Here is a 19,635-nt window from a genome sequence, read left to right as displayed (position 1 = left end):
TGTGACAGAATCACTGTAGATAAAGATACCGAAGAACATACAAAGGAGGTTGATTTCAGTAATGATATTCCGGCATTTACCTCAGGACCAGGGAATCCATCCAATCCAGGTCTTCCATCCAAACCAGGAATTCCTCGATCCCCCTGATTCAAGCAAGAGTTAGATCTCATTAGAAGCAAGCACCAATACATAACTTATTATCACATGACTCCATTTCTCATCAACTCCCATACAATGGCCATGCTAATAAAGACCTGATCACTGTAACCATTGGAAAGGATGACACAGATAACTTTGCTCTATTGATTAATGATTTTGATTTATTCACTCAGATTTTGATGGGTTCACTTCTTTTCCCAATGATACCAGCCTGGAATGGGCATTTTAAAGCAAAACTCCAACCAAATATATCAAGATCAAAAATAAATAGCCCAATAAAAGATAAAATAACAAAACCCACTTTGCTGCACTATTCAGTACAAACCAGAAATATCTGCCAATATACCTTTTGCTGCCACTAGATGTCCTCAGTCAGACAGCCAGCATTATTTAACCCATCTCCTGTAAGCCCGGGATGTCCTGACTTGATATATATACACTTTAGAGTTTAACCTTCAGTCTTTCATTGCACAATGTGAGCTCTACACAGTGTGCGATAAAATCTTCAGTCTGTTAGATAGAGCTTGACTCATTTCCTGACTGGAGGATACCTAGCATCATATAGCCCTTTCCTCCCTAGAATTTTGGTTCTTTCAACAGTGAAGGATTAGCATCACATGCGGGCAATATCTAGGGCTGTCTGTATGCAAATACAGTCTGCCTAGAATGCCTGCGCCTCCAGGCTGATATGCACCCATTAAGGCATTTTGATATTTGCACAACTCTTCCCAAGAACTCGCCCATTGCTTGCATCAGGGCTTAAGGTTCTTGAGAGAAGATGAGATGAGAAAGCTACATACAGCGCCTTGCAAACCAGCCATAATCTGCCTGCATTGCATATAGAAGCACAGTGACCCACTGACAACAACACCAAAGCAGGCCATAGATGACTTGATTTTCTTATTGCTTACGCTACTTGATTTCCCCATCAACACATTCAGTGCTGATGGGGGGAATGCCTCCCACAACACTGTTGTGTTTTGTCTGTACGGGGGGCTCAGGGAGCCTTCCCGGCCTGCAGAACACATTGATTACTGCCAAAAATCCAATAGGCTGGCTGTACCCAAGTTGATCGATGGAATGACTTGGGTACAAGCAGCCTGCCCATACAAGGGTTGAAATTAAGCCAGTCCCGGCTGAACAGGATGAATTTCTATGCAAGTATGGCCGACTCAGTGATTCTAAAGGCATACGTTTTTTTTATCTTAATGCATTCTATGCATTAAGATAAAAAGACCCTTTGTATGCAGCAGCTCCCATCAGCCCCCCTAATACTTTCCTGTACCCCATTTCCATCCAGCGATGTACACAAGCGCCTTGGCCATCCTGGACTTTCCCTCATGATTGGCTGAAACACAGCAGCAGCGCCTTTGGCTTCTGCTGCTGTCATCAAAGTCAGTTAGCCAATCAGGAGAGAGAGGGGGCGGGACAGAACCACAGCTCTATGTCTGAATGGACACACAGAGCTGCGGCCTGGCTTGGGTGCCCCCATAGCAAGCTGCTTGATGTGGGGGCAATCGGCAGGAGGGAAGGGCCAAGAGTGCCAGCAAGGGACCTAAGAAGAGGAGGGTCTGGGCTGCTCTGTGCAAAACCAACTGCACAGGAGGTGAGTATAACATGTTTGTTATTTTTATAGAGAAAAAATGAGACTTTAGTATTACTTTAAGTTTAGAATAAGGTATGTACATTTTTTTAAGCATATTAATGAAGGGAGGGGGGGGGGGGCGGGGACAGGGAAGGCAAAAATAAGCAGATTAAACCTAAGCTTTAACAGTTTATATGTATGACAAATACAAAATCTAAATAGCCACTATCTTATAATGATACGTTGTCATAATGAACTACCTTTGGTCCTGGAAGTCCTGGAAATCCTGAATCTCCCTGTGGCAAAAAGAGTATAAAAATGACTCACATATTATGTATCTACCAAATAAAGGTCATTGCTATAAAGTGCCTATCAGGCTCACATCCTCCTGCCCTGCGGACTCGGCCTTGATCAATAGTAAACATATTGAACTTTGAAAAAGCAGCTGTGTGCACTCAAATTTAACACAGACAGACCAAATCTCTCCCCACAATGTTCACACATTCCATACACACTGAGTAATGAGAAAATAATTCTGACCTTTTCCCCAGGAATTCCAGGCCTTCCCTGATAAATGAAAGTTTGGAGAAGCATGTTAGATCATATGAAGAACAAAACACGGCTTATCAAAAATTGCCTAAGATCAACAAAATTTATCATCATTTTCCAACATCATATCTTCATCAAAGATGAATTCCACACAATACAAACATTTCCATTTAAATTAAAAGAAAACCTGTGCTGAGATATATATAGGGACTGCCATTGCTGATGGCTTCTACAGGAAAATGCTAGCTGCCTGTCCGTATTTGACACCAAACCTGGAGAAAGCATGCAGCCAGGAGTGATAACGCCTCATATATTTATTAGTTCCCGGTTAGTGTCCTAGAAAATAATGTGGATAGTGGATCAGTATCAAAGCCAGGCAACAAGCGCATTCAGAAGGAAAGGTTAGCTATGGCAGATCTCCGTATTTACTAACAACAGGCAAAATAAAAGTTGCGCTGTTGACTGTAAGCAGCCAAAAGGTCTTTGTGCCTCTAGAAAATATAAGCCAATTTAAAGCTGAGTACACATTATTAGGCCCCTTTCACACTGAGGCGTTTTTCAGGCGCTACAGCACTAAAAATAGCGCCTGTATGGCGCCTGAAAAAAGCGGCTCCTTACACTCCAGTGTGAAAGCCAGAGGGCTTTCACACTTGAGTGGTGCACTGGCAGAACAGTAAAAAAAAGTCCTGCTAGCCGCATCTTTGGAGCGGTGAAGGAGTGGTGTATTCACTGCTCCTACCCATTGAAATCAATGGGGCATCGCGGCTGTACCGCTGGCAATGCACAGCTGCAGCAGTGCTTTGCGAGCGTTTTTAACCCTTTTTCAGCCGCTAGCGGGGGTAAAAAAGCCCCGCTAGCGGGCGAATACCTCTTTACCGCCCCAGTGTGAAAGGGGCCTTAGTGTGTACTGACAAATCTTGTCAGAGCCGCTGTACTAACCATGCGTGTTTAATACAGCGATCTCCCCCACTGAGCTGTTGTGTTCTGACGGGGGACAGCCCACCACCAGAACACTCCGCTCAGCGCTCTCAGCCATTGCCTGAGAGCGCTAATTGGGAGTCGGACGGATGCTGGTTTTCAAGCATGCTTGTCCGACAGAAGCCGGACAGATGGCAGCTCTCATTTTTCCACTGCAGCTTAGGAAATGATAAGAAAGATATGCCTAGATAGGCAATAGGCAAGATAGGCAATGCCTACAGCAGATATAAAAAGTCTACACACTCCTGGTAAAACGTCAGGTTTCTGTAATGTAAAAAAAGGAGACAAAGATAATTTCAGAACTTTTTCCACCTTTAATGTGACCTATAAACTGTACAACTCAATTGAAAAACCAACTGAAATCTTTTAGAGGGGAAGTAAAATAAAAAAACAAAAATAATCTGGTTGCATAAGTGTGCACACCCTCTAATAACTGGGGATGTAGCTGTGTTCAGAATTAAGCAATCACATTCAAACTCATGTTAAATAGGAGTCACACCAGCTCCTATTTAACATAAGTTTGAATGTGATGTGCCATCATTTAAAGTGCCTTTGATTTACCCCAAATAAAGTTCAGTTGTTCTAGTAGGTTTTTCCTGACATTTCCTTAGTCGCATCCTACAGCAAAAGCTATGGTCCGCAGAGAGCTTCCAAAGCATCAGAGGGATCTCATTATTAAAAGGCATCAGTCAGGAGATGCCCTCGCAATCTGACAGATTTGGAGTGTTTTTGCAAAGAAGAGTGGGCAAATATTGCCAAGTCAAAATGTGCCATGCTGATAGACTCATACTCAAAAAGATTGAGTGCTGTAATAAAATCAAAAGGTGCTTCAACAAAGTAATAAGGGTGTGCACACTTATGCAGCCTTAAAGATTTTAGTTTGTTGTTCAATTGAGTTGTACAGTTTATAGGTCACATTAAAGGTGGAAAAAGTTCTGAAATGATTTACCGTATATACTCGAGTATAAGCCGAGATTTTCAGCCTCTTTTTTGAGGCTGAAAGTGCCCCCCTCGGCTTATACTCGAGTCATCGCCGTCTGACTGCTCGATCAGCGTATCGAGCAGACAGACGGCGGACATACTACAATTCGAAAGCCGCGCCTCCGCCTCCGCCTCCGCCTGTGATAGGCGGAACACTCAATTTCCCAGCAGTCAGTGTTCCGCCTATCACGGACATCCGCTCATCCTCGTACTACGGACGAGGATGAGACGATGTCCGTGATAGGCGGAACACAGGCTGCTGGGAAATTCAGTGTTCCGCCTATCACAGGCGAAGGCGGAGGCGCGGCTTTTGAATTTTAGAATGGCCGCCGGGGCGCCGACGAAGAGCGGCGATCCTGGCAAGGCACGGGACGGAGGCAAGGCAAGGCAAGGCACGGCACGGGACGGAGGCAAGGCACGGCACGGGACGGAGGCAAGGAGGCAAGGCACGGGACGGAGGCTCGGGACACAGGTAGGCTGGACACACACACACACACACACACACACACACACACACACACACACACACACACACACGGAGACACACACACACAGGGATGGATGGATGGAGACACACACACACAGGGATGGATGGATGGAGACACACACACACAGGGATGGATGGATGGAGACACACACACACAGGGATGGATGGATGGATGGACACACACACACACAGGGATGGATGGATGGATGGACACACACACACACAGGGATGGATGGATGGATGGACACACACACACACAGGGATGGATGGACGGACACACAGGGATGGACGGACACACAGGGATGGACGGACACACAGGGATGGACGGACACACAGGGATGGACAGGCATGTCTCACCCTCGGCTTATACACGAGTCAATAAGTTTGCCAGTTTTTTTGGGGGTAAATTGGGGGCCTCGGCTTATATTCGGGTCGGCCTATACTCGAGTATATACGGTATCTTTGTCTCATTTTTTTACATCACATAAACTTGACATTTTAACAGGGGTGTGTACTTTTTATATCCACTGTACATGCAGTAAAACAATCCTATACAAAATCATATTAGGTCAAATAAGGCCTACATGCAGTACAGCAATCATATACAAAATCATATTAGGTCAAATAAATCCATAGCAGGTCTAAGGAGTTCAATTGCAACAGTTGCCTGTGAACTGGCCCTTAGTGAAGATTTCACACCATGGTGGTGCACGTTCTATTTTTTTCAGTAGTGTTGCTAATTATAACGGCCTCTGACCATTTCTGGTGTTCATATAATATCTTGTTGAACTGTATAAAAAGGTACTATAGAGACTGGTTTACCTGTATGGCTCGGCCACCAAAAGCAAAACCTGAACCTTCCATGTCATCCTAAACAAAAGATAAGTAACACGGCTAAGTAAGGAAAGCAAATAAGTACTACAAAATGGTATAAGTCAATACAACTTACAATTACAATTAAAGAAAAAAATTCCAAAATAATTTGGAAGAGTTCAGCCTGATATCACACTGATATAATTTTTGTACATAATTTTGTCCACGCCTCCACAGATAATATTAACATTATATTAATTTTATATGTTTTAATTTCAAAGTCCATCACTTGGCACAAAAGGAAGCCAGTAGGTATACATACTATATACTGCATTGATTGGAAATGCACGAAAAGAGAAAATCCCCTAAGGTGGACTTTAAAGGCATACTACATTTGTTGAAAATTAAAGAGTATTAGAAGTATAGCACAAAATAAATTTATTCATAGTTACACATGATAGCTAAAATATGCTAAAATAAAATAAAATATGGAATGCATAAATAGTTCATAACATTGTCACCGTATGTTAACAAGACATATAAAGTCCTCTTGTATCCAACGCGGCGTTGGCGTTCGACCAAAGTGAAGGAAAAGTTTCTATTTTAGACAAGATGATGATGGCTAAAAGAATATATAAAGCAACATCATCTTGTCTAAAATAGAAACTTTTCCTTCACCCTGGTCGAATTCCAATGTCAATATATAGGTAAAAGATAACATCCAAAATAAGACTATAGGGATGAACACACAAATAATCACAGCAATGTATCTTTGTCCTTGGCCAACATTACATTTTAGAATCATTTATGCCTTTTGTTGCAGGATCGCTCCACCTTTGGCCCCAGTGAATTCTCCTGGCCACTCCCCTTCTGTGGGACCTGGAGGGAGCGATGAGTCGGCTCTCTGGGTGATTTCATATCGCCTCACAAAGCCTCTTTTTGATGTCTATGTTTTTGAAGTAGAGAACCAGCAGTTCCAGCTGTTACTGATATATACATCTTTTCTGGTTTTAAAATGTAACTCAATGAAATGTTGCATTCACTCTGTCACCTAATAACACATGTAAGTGTACTCGCCAATTACCCTTACAGGTGTTTTTCTTATTGTAATTTTGTACCATTAGATACTGACTGTTTTTCAACTATGTTATAGAAATACTTTCCTCTTCATAGACCCCTGAAGAAGGAACTGTACTCCGAAATGCAATGGGTTCAAGAGGACTTCATATATGTGTCTTGTTAACATATGGTGACAATGTTATTAATTGTTTATGCATTCCATATTTTAGCTATCATGTGTAACTATGAATAAATTATTTTTTGTACTATAATACTTTCAATACTCTTTAATTTTCAAAAACATTAGTGTGCCTTTAAAGTCCACCTTAGGGGATTTTCTCTTTTTGTTTGATACTGGATGTGGCACCATATTGGCATAATAGTACCGTTTTATCTTCCTTTTTTGATTGGAAATGCATTCCATCACCTGACCTGAAATGTCACATTCTATCATTGGTTGCAGGATGTTACCGGATAAACTTAGTTATCGTTTATCTACATCTATCATGCTGGGCTGCTAGATATGCTAATCAAATGGCTATGGACGCTTAGTGGACATTTTGCAACAGTGTCAAGGTGAGTTTTTTTAACTAAAACAGTGAGTGGACATAATAATATTTTAGGAGAATACGAAGAGCCTCCAGCAGATGAACTGCAAACTTATTTTTATTATTAAAGGATAAGTTCATTTTTTGGAACATGTTATATGTTACATCCATATTTGGTGTAACATGTGACATGTTCCAGCTCATGATCCTCCTCATCAACTGATCCCCCCCCCCCTACCCCCGGCAGGGGTTCTTTACCCATGCAGCTGCTGCCACTTTTACAATCATCGTGGCTCTGCGGGGCTCCACCTGCACAGACGCGTATTTCATGTTAAAAAAGGAAAATACAAGACCCGTCTTCCACCCCGGCAGATGAACCTATAGTTTCAATGGACTGCAACTGTGCTGTTTAGCGTGCTTGTAGTCCATTCTTCACAAGTCTTCCAGCTTTTCAACAGAAAGCCCATACAGAGGTACGGTGAGAAAGATGAAGCTCGTGTCTTCAGGAGCCTGACATTGTACGCATGATCTTCTTATCATGGGTGCAATGCTTTGGTGAAAAAAAAATCCTTTTAAAATATGTGCATTCATTGATTCATTCTTTTCTTAAAGGTGAAATTAGCCTTTTACATAATTTACAGATGTGCAACACAAATCATCAATAACACTTAAACCAAAACAAAAACTTACAAATCCATCAGCAGTTCCACGTCCAGAAGGGCCAGGTGGACCTGGGGGTCCAGGCAATCCACGGGGTCCGATTGGTCCAGGAAGCCCAGCTAATCCCATTTCTCCAGGAGTTCCAGGAATACCAGGTTCTCCCGTGCTTCCCTGTAGTTAGGAGAAATCAATTATAATACATAATAATTTTATGAAGTCCAAGCTAGGACAATGTTATTGTTGTGTAAAGGAAATTTGTAAGTTCTGTATATTGTTATATTCTATTTTGTATCACTGGGCACACGGTACTAATAATGTTTTCATTACATGTTTGCATTCTTTCAAGTCCTGATTAGAATTAGTCTGCCTATGTTACGCCCCTTGTTACCATAAACGTAAAATTGTAATATTAATGTGATACCTACGTAATCATGTGTATAAAAACCTTCAATTGCATCATTCTGCTTTAGCAGAACAGTTATTTGGAAAGATGCAGAGTGTATCTTTTGTTTCTGTTCCCTACTGCAGTAGTTATTAATAATTTGGAACCACTAATCAATATGAGAATAGGAGTTGCCTATCTATAAAATTCAATGTCAGTTGTAATTGTATACACATGAAAATGGACTAGTCACAGGTAGGGCACCAAATACAAAAATAATATATGTCTCTACAAATCTATTTTGGATTTATGACTGCTTAGGTTGATGACAAAAAAAAGTCATACTTTTTTTTTTTTCATAATTGATGCTCTTCTATAAGGACTGTAAAATAATTTATAAGTGCCATTTTTACCTAAACAGTGATTGTAAAGTGATTGTAAAGTCTCTGTTATTTTTTAGTTTAAAATAACAAACATGTTATACTTACCTGTCCTCTGCAGTGGATTTGCACAAAGCAGCCCAGGTCCTCCTCTTTTCGGGTCCCTCTTTGGTGCTCCTGGCCCCTCCCTTCTGTTGAATGCCCCTACCATGCTGCTGTCTCATCCAATGAGGAAGGGAGTCCCAGGCAGCCGAGACAATCCTACAACATTGCTGAATCTAGAAGGGGCTCAGGTAAGTCTGAGGGGGGGCTGCTGCACACAGAAGGTTTTTTTTATCTTCATGCATAGAATGCATGAAGATAAAAAACCTTCTGCCTTTACAACCACTTTAAAGCCTTGTACACACGATGAGAATATGCAATGCATTGTGTATAGTGTTTCTGCACATGAAAATATTAGTAGTCCAATTTGACATAACTTTTCCAGTCCATGCTGTGAACATATATAACCATTCCCTCTGTATCACACACAACTACAGGCCATTCCTGAAGGGACCACATTACAAACAACAATATACAGTACTGCACTACATATTATGGAAGACAAAGACTGCACTGCACACCTTTTCACTGCATGCTTTGTGACAGACTTATTCATGAAGTACACAGACTAGTGATGATGTACAACATGCATAACCAATCAGAAATCACTGCTTAACTGATTTGATTGCAGTGAAGTACAACTGGATTGGCTGCTAAAGGTCATCACAGTTTGCACAACATAAAGTATTTGCCCTTTGCAACTCTCAACTGTATAAGCCTGTATTTGTCATACTTAAAGTGGAACTAAAGCCTAACATAAAAAAAAAATTATGAACAAGCAGACTTTATTGCAGATTTATTTTTATTTTTGTTTTATTGCAAAAGTACACTTACCTTTCTGTTTACAATCCTCTATAGAGTGTACATGGAGCTGTGCATGTGCAGCTCCATTTACATTTCCAGCATAGTGCCAGTGTACCGGGATGAAAGAAGTCACGTGCATGCTCAAGAGTGACATCATCCCAAACTGGCCAATCTAGATGGCCAAAGCCAGTCACCCAGAAGAAGCTGGGAAAAAGATTTTTGCACCAACGAGGGACCTCGTGGGCATCCAACCATTGTAGCAAAGGTGAGTATTCCTGCCTTTAGTTCCACTTTAACACAGCAACACTGGTCTTTAGCAAAGTACACCAGTTTTTTTTTTTTTTCTTACATGCTTAGTAAGCGTTGAGTTAAGTTTCCTATACTACATGCTGGAACAGCCAAACACAGCATCATTTTACAATGCATGCTGGGAGTTCACCAATTGTTACCTGCGAGACTACATCATAGGAGATACGAGACAGAATCTCCCTCAAATAAGAGGGGATTGGAGATAAGGTGCTCTGCGAGATAGTGAAATTATTTCTGAGAACATGTTTTAAAGAAACATCAACAATAGAAAAATTAATGAAAGTTTAACTTACTTTAGACCCAGGCGCTCCTGGAAGTCCGATATCACCATCAGTACCCTAAACAATGGAAATTGACATCAGTAAGGTATGCGTTTCATTTCTTCTGTATGTGTGATACTATTTAATAAAAGTTAGATTTAGCATTGAACAAAAGGGGAAGGCTTAGAACCTCCGTAGTTTTCTTTATTAATGTCTACGTTCCTAATAATGAGATTTTCCCTAATTTCCTGCAAGGAAAGGAAGTGATGGGAATTCTCTCCAATGGGACAGCAAGAAAAACAGCAAAACATTTTTTAGCAGAAAAGAGAGACGTTAAATGTTCTGCCAATATTTTATTGCTGTCTATGCCATCCTTTCCCAATAACTTCTCTTTGTTATGTACCTACATTTGTCCTCTGTATGAAAGGTTGTATATTTCTGTTTGACTCTGCCTTTCTACCTAATGCAAATGTAATTTTGACATGTGTAACCTTTACTTTTTTTTCCTTTCTGTACCCTTCTCCCGCACATCAAATGTTAATTAAAAAGCATACCAAGAGAAATATATATATTTTTAACATTGTCTTGGAACTAGACTAGACTTTAACTGTGCCATTCACTCAAAATATGTATGTTTTAGGTAGATGTAAGCAGACTATCCACCAGGTTATTGTCTCTTACCGGTTAAACATTGTAAATAAAAAGAATATGGCATACAAATGTACTAACATTGAACATTTTATCTAAAATATATTTCTCACCCTCTCTCCAGCAATTCCAGAGGTGCCTGGGATTCCATCTTTTCCAGGGGGACCCTACAGAAAAAAGTTCATGCTTTCAAACATTCTGTAAAAATATGCTCTTAAACTACAGATAAGCTAGTAAATAAGTAAAGATTTATCATTTTAGCATTTGAAAATTGAATTTCAAATTGTAAAAATGAAAACGATTATTTATTCTAAAAGTGAACCTCCAGTAATGGGTTGCCCATAGGTGATTTGAGGACTAAATTATAAAAACCCTTTTGGATTTATTGAATAAACCTGTAAACAAGGACTGCACAAAGTGTAGAAAATCAATTTCTGTTTATCGTCAAATCAGCAAAAGATGAATTGGTCTGGGTTGCTACACTTTGCTTGTTTCACTAAATTCAACGAAATAATCAAAAAATCTTTTTTTTTTTGCTTTCACGTGATTGGATAATGGAAGTCAGTAGAGCTTCCATAGTGAAAGGCATATTAGCCTTTAGTAAACTAATCCTTATGTGTCAGTCTGGAACTATGTAGAACATGTAAATCTAAAAGTGGTTAAAGTGTGCCTGTTACCCATGCACAGTACTAGCTGCCATAGCATTGGCTAGACCTCCTTGTTAAGGGGCATAGCTTAACAGTTTACAATGTTGTCGCTTAAGTAACTGCTGGAAAACAAATCCCGTACCTGTATGTTGGTCTAGTCAAAAAATGGGTGCCGTATGTACAATAATTTTAAGAAGTGTGAAGCTTTTGTATCTGTCCATGGTTGCCTTATGTATGACTAACATCTACTCAGCCATAAATTAGCTTCTTATATCTCCTATTGCTCTATGCAATAGCTGTTTAAGACCACCCTGTCTCCATTTTGCTCAAACCATTATTCAATTAAAAGCTATTTATGATGTACACATTTTTTCCAAGCCCCATGCCTCATTTTTCCAAAATGCATCCCATCAAAACAGGGTCATTTGGAAAGTTTACCCAATGCCCAAAGGGCAAAAATCTGCCCAGTTGTACAGACCACAGCACAACCAGTAAAATATCAGAACATTATTTAACCTTACCGGTGGGCCAGGGGGTCCAGCCAGTCCATCTTGTCCAGGCCTACCGGGCAGACCAGGGGGTCCTGGGATTCCAGTGCTGTTTCCACCAAAGGTTCCTGGTACCCCTGGTAATCCAGGTACTCCAGGAGGGCCAGGTGGACCAGGCAAACCAGATGGTCCCTGCAAATCAGATATAAAAGAAACAAGAAGACAAGTTTAGGACCATATCAGGACTTACTTTTAGTTGTTTACAATTTACATTATATAACATATTATTACATTTTTTCATCTGGCTACATTCTAACTCAAAATCAGATATCTATGACTTTGTCCAACAAACTTAGGGTAACCATAGATATGAGCTGACAACATGATTTTCAGTCATTTTTAACAATTCTACATTCGTCTACATGTTCACACTGGTTGAGTGTGGATGTTTATACATTGTGCACATGCTTACAGTGTTGGTCTTATATTGGGTTAATAACAGCTCTGACACTCCATAAGCCTTCACAAGTCTGTAGGCTATGCTTTATCTGTGATTTCCAGAGGGAGGTAACTGAATGAGCAAAAGAGAATGATAGTATGTCTGCATGAGTCCTACAATGCTTGTCACTTTTTGGTTGGAGACAACAAGGTGTATGTAGTTCTTGTAAAAACTTTGTGGGGTATAATTATACTTTCCTGTAACCTCGATTCCCCCATCAACATGGACAGTGTTGACAGGGGAAGAGGGACGGGGGTGGGTGAGGGAAGCCCGCTAGGAGATGACAGTGATTATTTCTAGTGGCTATAGCAGCCGCTAGTGATAATTGCTAGAGAACCTGTCTGGTTGTACTCAAGTTGATCGATCGATTTCATACATTCAGCCAACCCTTAATTAACGGTTTAAATCTCAGCCAGCTCCTGCTGAACCGGTCGAGTTTCGAACCATGTATGGCCGATGAATGAAAGGCTGATTGGTGGAACAGTTTAATTTGTACAGCCATACGTGAGTGATGACTGAATATTACAGGGAACAAAACTGCCAGATAACTAGAAGTTTTGGATATCAACAATGACGAGTTCCATGTTTCTCATACTAAAGGTTTTCTTTTGTTATTACAAACAGCAATGATCACATAAAGAATAACAACCAATCTGATTTCAGGTTACTGTACTAATACAACTGAAAGATTATTTTTGATTGGTTGCTATACATTACTTTGATTTGAATGCTTTTTTTGCCTTATTAAATAAGCCTCTTAATGTTCACACGGGAGAAAAAAAAATATCTGTTGTGATCTGAATGGTAACTTACTCTAAAGTTTTCCAGATCTGGGCCATAGCCAGAACCCTCCATATCAATAAATGTCTGAAATACATACAAGAAAAACATCATTCAGATACACCACGTACAAATTGAATAACACATATGAGATCTCAAAACTATATTTTATGAAAAAGAATAAATAAAATAATAAATAAAACCAAGTATTCATAGTTGCATACATAGTTAGCCTGGTTGAAAAAGGTCAATCTAGTCCAACCAATAAAAGTGAAAAAAAAAAAAGTATTTTCTTATCAAATTGTGTAACAGTTTAGTTTTATGGCAAAGTAAAGGCTATTAACGGAAAAACATATATATATATATGTATGTATATATATATATATATATATATATATATATGTGTATATATATATATATATATATGTATGTATATATATGTATATATATATGTATATATATATATGTATATATATGTATATGTATATATATATATGTATATATATGTATATGTATATATATATATATATATATATATATATATATATATATTGTAGACATGTCACTGGAGAAGTGATCGAGGGGGTGTACATCTCACCTAGGTTGCTACACAGTGTGAGATGGTAAATCCAGGATGGATCAGTTTCTCAGCAGCGATATGCTGCTGAGTTGTTATTTAATTTTGCCGGGCCTGGGTTTATATGGAATGGCAGGTAGGTTTGGTAGAGGGACCTGTCATTCCACATCCCCCGATCCAGTTCTGGGTTTGGGATCAGGTGAGCTTGGATCCTAATTAGCCTGGGAAGCTAAAGGCTCTGTAGGGTCTGCAGGTGATTGCTTCTCAGCCAGGGAATGAACAATCTGTGTGTTGAAGGAAGCTGCAAGCACAGCCACTGCTGGAGCTAAAACTCACCCTGCGATATCCAGGCGAAAGACGCTGTGTTTGTAAGTGTCAGATAGGTGAGCAGAACCTGTTAGTAAGCGCCCAGCCGGGTTAGGACTTTTATTTTTGTTGTACTTAGAAAGCACGGTGTTGCTGTATATTTTTGTTTGCTGGACTGTTTGTACCACGAATAAACGCCAAGATCTGCTTTATCAAATTCCAAGTCTGCTGTGAACTGTGTCCAAACACACCCTACCCCGGGAAGATCCCTTACAATTGGTGAGAGGTAGCGGGCAACGCGGTTGCTAGGGGCAACGGTGTGGACAGACTTGGCTACAGCTGCTGATGTCCTGGGTGAAAGCTGCAACTACACTCCAAAAACAGTCCAGCAACATGGAGGAGATGCTGAAGCAGTTTATGCAAGTGAGTTTGCAACAACAGCAGGCTCAGACAGAGGCCAATAGACGACATGAACAGTCCATGGCTGAACAACAGCAGATGATCGCTGCACAACAGCAGGCTCAGATAGAGGCCAATAGACGACATGAACAGTCCATGGCTGCACAACAACAACTTATTGAGCACCTGATAGCAAATCGAGAGGCGCCTGTGGTGATGGGAGCCGCTCCAGAGATTTTTTCTGGGAGAAGGACTGTGCAGAAAGCGCTGCAAAAGATGACTGCTGAGGACGATGTTGAGGCCTATCTAACAGTATTTGAGCGCGTGGCTGAGCGAGAGAAGTTACCAGCCGCTGAGTGGGCAGAGGTAATTGCGCCCTATTTAACAGGTGAACCTCAAAAGGCCTACTATGACCTCAGTGAGCAAGAGGTTAAGGACTATACTCGGCTAAAAGAGGAGATGCTTGCCCGACTAGGAGTTACTACTGCAGTCCGTGCCCGGAGGGTACGCAACTGGAGCTACAGTCTGGACAAATCAGCGAGGTCCCAGATGTATGACCTAATCCATTTGGCAAGAAAGTGGTTGGAGCCAGACACTTCTACTCCTGCACAAATCCTAGAGAAGGTCGTGATGGATCGCTACCTCCGAGCCCTTCCTACTGACTTGCAACGCTGGGTGGGACAAGGTGATCCTAAGAATGCAAACGAACTTGTCAACCTTGTGGAGAGGTTCCAGGCGACTGAGGACTACCTCCGTGATGTTCCTGCAGCATCTTCACCTCCCCGGAGCGCCAGATCTGTGCCGTCAGCTGGTAAGAGACTTCCATCTATTGGGGGAGTGTGGAGGGGTGCTGATGGGGGGAAAAGGGCTCAAGTGGTGTCTCAGGGACAAAAGACTGGTGATGGTCCCGGGTGGCTAAGGGGCTCTGAAAAGGACTCCTTGCCAAAGAGACCAGGCCCTATCCAGTGTTGGAGATGCCATGAGGCGGGACACGTGTCGGCCCATTGCCCTCTTACCTCTGAACCCATGGAATGTGACGCTAGCCGGCGTCAGTCGCTATTTGCGGAACCATCTTGTGCTGCAGTTCCTGGACTAGAGACTGAACCGCAAATCTGCGATATTACAATCAATGACTTTCCTGTTAAAGCGTTAATGGACTCAGGAAGCCTTGTAACCTTGGTGCATGCTAGCCTGGTGACTGGGGACTTAGAGTCTAAAAAGCATATGAGTGTTGTGTGCATACATGGTGATACAAAAATGTACCCTATAGTGCTGGCTAAAGTCGGGACTGAACAAGGCACCGTACAATTTGAAGTGGGTGTGGTTAAAAACCTCATGCATAATGTAATATTGGGGCGCGATTTTCCATTATTCTGGGCTCTCTGGGAAAAAAGAAAAATCCCCAAAAGGAGTGAGGATACCTCTAAGGGGGTTGCCTTGTCCACTGTGAATGATAAAAGTATGCAGGATGAAAATGATTGTTTTCCTTTACAGGTCCTGGCTGGGGAGGAGGAGGCTCCTCCCACTGAGCAAAATATACTAGACTTAGAGGTGTCTAGAGATAATTTTGGGGCTGCACAATTACAGGACCCCACTCTCAAAAATGCGAGAGAGCAGGTTGCTGTAATGAATGGGGTACCTCAGGAACCAGATGCTGAAAAAAGATTTCCACATTTTTCGGTGACTAATGATCTTTTCTATAGGGTTACTAAGGTTAAGGATGAGATTGTGGAACAGCTTCTGGTACCTAAGCCGTACCGGCGTCAGGTGCTTGACATGGCACATAACCATGTTCTTGGGGGACACTTGGGGACTGACAAAACGCGAGAGAGGGTTCTCCAGAGGTTTTTTTGGCCGGCCATATATGATGACATTAAAAAATACTGTGAGTCGTGCCCCACATGTCAGGTTAGTGCCCCAGTGTCACATTTTCGCAGTCCTTTGGTTTCGCTCCCTATTATAGAGGTGCCTTTTGAGCGTATTGCCATGGATTTAGTGGGTCCCATTGTAAAGTCAGCTAGAGGACACCAGTATATTTTGGTAGTCCTGGATTATGCGACCCGCTATCCTGAGGCTGTACCCTTAAGAAACACTGCATCTAAAACAATTGCACGTGAGTTGTTTTATATGTTCTCTAGGACTGGGATCCCCAAAGAAATCCTAACTGACCAAGGTACGCCATTTATGTCGAAAGTAATGAAGGAATTATGCAGACTATTTAAAATCTCACACATCCGTACCTCTGTGTACCACCCCCAGACGGACGGATTGGTGGAGAGATTTAATAAAACTTTGAAACATATGTTGAAGAAAGTGGTGGCAAAAGATGGTCGTGACTGGGATCATTTATTACCCTACCTCATGTTTGCTATTAGGGAGGTGCCCCAAGCGTCCACAGGGTTCTCACCATTCGAGTTGGTCTATGGTCATCACCCTAGGGGTCTACTAGACATTGCAAAAGAGACATGGGAGAATGAGTCCACCCCATACAAGAGTGTTATTGAGCATGTAGCACAAATGCAGGACCGTATAGCCACTGTAATGCCCCTGGTAAGGGAACACCTCCAGAGAGCTCAAGAGGCCCAAAGTAGAATTTACAACCGGTCCGCAAGAATCAGGACATTCAACCCAGGCGATAGGGTCCTTATACTAGTCCCCACTGTTGAGAGTAAATTCTTGGCGAAGTGGCAAGGTCCTTATGAAATTGTTGAAAAGATCAGTGAGGTGAACTACAAGGTGCACCAACCAGGTAGAAGGAAGCCTTTCCAAGTTTATCACATAAACTTGATCAAGCCCTGGAAAGACAGGGAATCCTTGGGGGCGACAAATACTGTTAATAATTTGTCACAACCAATCCCTCCAGTCAAGGTAGGTGATACTCTATCAGTGTCACAGAAACAGGAGGCTCAGGAATTTTTACAGAAAAACAAAAACAAGTTCTCTGACCTCCCAGGGCGTACACACCTCATCCATCATCACATTGAAACTGAGCCTAGAAGCAGAGTAAACCTTAAGCCCTATAGGATACCCGAGGCACGTAGGGAAGCCGTATCTGCCGAGGTAAAACGTATGCTTGCTCTGGGGGTAATTGAGGTGTCACAGAGTGAATGGTCCAGCCCAATTGTGCTAATCCCAAAGCCCAATGGAACTTGGAGGTTCTGTAACGATTTCAGAAAGTTGAATGAGATCTCCAAGTTCGATGCGTATCCTATGCCCAGGGTAGATGAGTTGATTGAGAAGTTGGGTAACGCCAGGTACATAACCACCCTCGATCTCACAAAGGGCTATTGGCAGATTCCACTTTCTGACGAGGCTAAAGAGAAAACTGCTTTCTCCACCCCTGATGGGCTATTCCAGTATGTAGTGATGCCGTTCGGGTTACATGGAGCGCCTGCAACTTTCCAGAGGTTGATGGACTTGATTCTGCGACCACATCGTGATTACTCAGCCGCCTACCTCGATGATGTGGTCATTTTTAGCCCTGATTGGGAAAGTCACCTCTGTAAGGTACAGGCCGTGTTGGATGCCATAAGTGATGCAGGGTTGACCATAAATGCCGAGAAGTGTGCTCTAGCCCTAGAAGAGGCCAAATATCTGGGCTACATTGTTGGAAGAGGATTGGTTAGGCCACAGCTAAATAAAATTGAGGCAATACAGAATTGGCCTAGACCCCTGACAAGGAAACAGGTTAGAGCTTTCCTGGGTATTACGGGTTATTACCGTAGATTTGTGCCGAACTTTGCCTCAGTTGCTGCTCCGCTAACTGACTTGACAAAGGGCGGAAAGACAGCAATGGTCACGTGGACCCCAGAGGCCGAGGAGGCTTTCCAAAGCCTTAAGTCTGCCTTGTGCCAACCACCTGTGTTAGTCACCCCTGATTTCAGGCGAGAATTTCTGGTCCAGACAGATGCCTCTAGCACAGGCTTAGGTGCAGTACTCTCACAAGTAGTGAATGGTGAGGAGCATCCGGTGACGTACTTGAGTAGAAAACTAACCCCGGCCGAAAAAAATTATGCCATTGTGGAGCGAGAATGTTTGGCAGTGAAGTGGGCCCTAGAATCTTTAAAGTATTACTTGCTAGGCAGGAAATTCAAGTTGGTGACAGACCATGCCCCCCTAACATGGATGAAGTTAAACAAGGAGAGAAATGCAAGAGTGACTAGATGGTTTCTCTCCCTACAAAACTTTAATTTCACTGTGGAACACAGGCCAGGGAAATTACAGGCAAATGCTGACGCATTGTCAAGGGTAAGTTGTCTGTGGGGACAAAAGGCTCAGCCCTCCGGTCTGAAAAAGAGGGGGGGGATATGTAGACATGTCACTGGAGAAGTGATCGAGGGGGTGTACATCTCACCTAGGTTGCTACACAGTGTGAGATGGTAAATCCAGGATGGATCAGTTTCTCAGCAGCGATATGCTGCTGAGTTGTTATTTAATTTTGCCGGGCCTGGGTTTATATGGAATGGCAGGTAGGTTTGGTAGAGGGACCTGTCATTCCACATCCCCCGATCCAGTTCTGGGTTTGGGATCAGGTGAGCTTGGATCCTAATTAGCCTGGGAAGCTAAAGGCTCTGTAGGGTCTGCAGGTGATTGCTTCTCAGCCAGGGAATGAACAATCTGTGTGTTGAAGGAAGCTGCAAGCACAGCCACTGCTGGAGCTAAAACTCACCCTGCGATATCCAGGCGAAAGACGCTGTGTTTGTAAGTGTCAGATAGGTGAGCAGAACCTGTTAGTAAGCGCCCAGCCGGGCTAGGACTTTTATTTTTGTTGTACTTAGAAAGCACGGTGTTGCTGTATATTTTTGTTTGCTGGACTGTTTGTACCACGAATAAACGCCAAGATCTGCTTTATCAAATTCCAAGTCTGCTGTGAACTGTGTCCAAACACACCCTACCCCGGGAAGATCCCTTACAATATATATGTATATATATATATGTGTATATATGTATATATATATATATATATATATATATATATATATATATATATATATATATATATATATATGTATATATATATGTATATATGTATGTATATATATATGTATATATGTATGTATGTATATATATGTATGTATATAAAATTATTATTATATATATATATATATTTTATATAACAAGCATAAATGCTAAAAAAAACAGGTCATTGTGAAATTCAATGTTACTAACATCTAATGATAATACATAATTATTTTTTCCACAGAGCACTTATAAAAATATATTTTTATTTATAAG

At 41.6% G+C, this 19,635-nt stretch overlaps 1 protein-coding gene across 4 annotated transcripts in view; it reads right to left on the bottom strand.

Annotated features, from left to right (window-relative positions):
- The window catches only part of COL18A1 (collagen type XVIII alpha 1 chain), a 299,672-nt gene that overhangs the window by 43,208 nt on the left and 236,829 nt on the right, over nucleotides 1-19,635 (bottom strand). For 3 of the 4 annotated variants that reach the window (XM_077448146.1, XM_077448143.1, XM_077448145.1), the window contains 10 exons: nucleotides 13,152-13,205; nucleotides 11,873-12,031; nucleotides 10,818-10,871; nucleotides 10,090-10,134; nucleotides 9,937-10,008; nucleotides 7,850-7,990; nucleotides 5,562-5,609; nucleotides 2,285-2,311; nucleotides 2,005-2,040; nucleotides 81-143 (listed from right to left, as the gene is read on the bottom strand). In XM_077448146.1, coding sequence (XP_077304272.1) covers nucleotides 81-143; nucleotides 2,005-2,040; nucleotides 2,285-2,311; nucleotides 5,562-5,609; nucleotides 7,850-7,990; nucleotides 9,937-10,008; nucleotides 10,090-10,134; nucleotides 10,818-10,871; nucleotides 11,873-12,031; nucleotides 13,152-13,205 — 699 coding nt within the window. The remainder of the gene's footprint in view (nucleotides 1-80; nucleotides 144-2,004; nucleotides 2,041-2,284; nucleotides 2,312-5,561; nucleotides 5,610-7,849; nucleotides 7,991-9,936; nucleotides 10,009-10,089; nucleotides 10,135-10,817; nucleotides 10,872-11,872; nucleotides 12,032-13,151; nucleotides 13,206-19,635) is intronic. The other variant, XM_077448144.1, reaches the window with a different exon arrangement.

Source organism: Lithobates pipiens, unplaced genomic scaffold (genome assembly GCF_037356315.1).
Source record: "Lithobates pipiens isolate NorthernLeopardFrog02 unplaced genomic scaffold, aLitPip1_a1.2 Scaffold_22, whole genome shotgun sequence".
Lineage (NCBI taxonomy): Eukaryota > Metazoa > Chordata > Amphibia > Anura > Ranidae > Lithobates > Lithobates pipiens.
The sequence above is the reverse complement of the archived record's forward strand: the minus strand, read 5'-3'. Positions and strand labels throughout refer to the sequence as shown.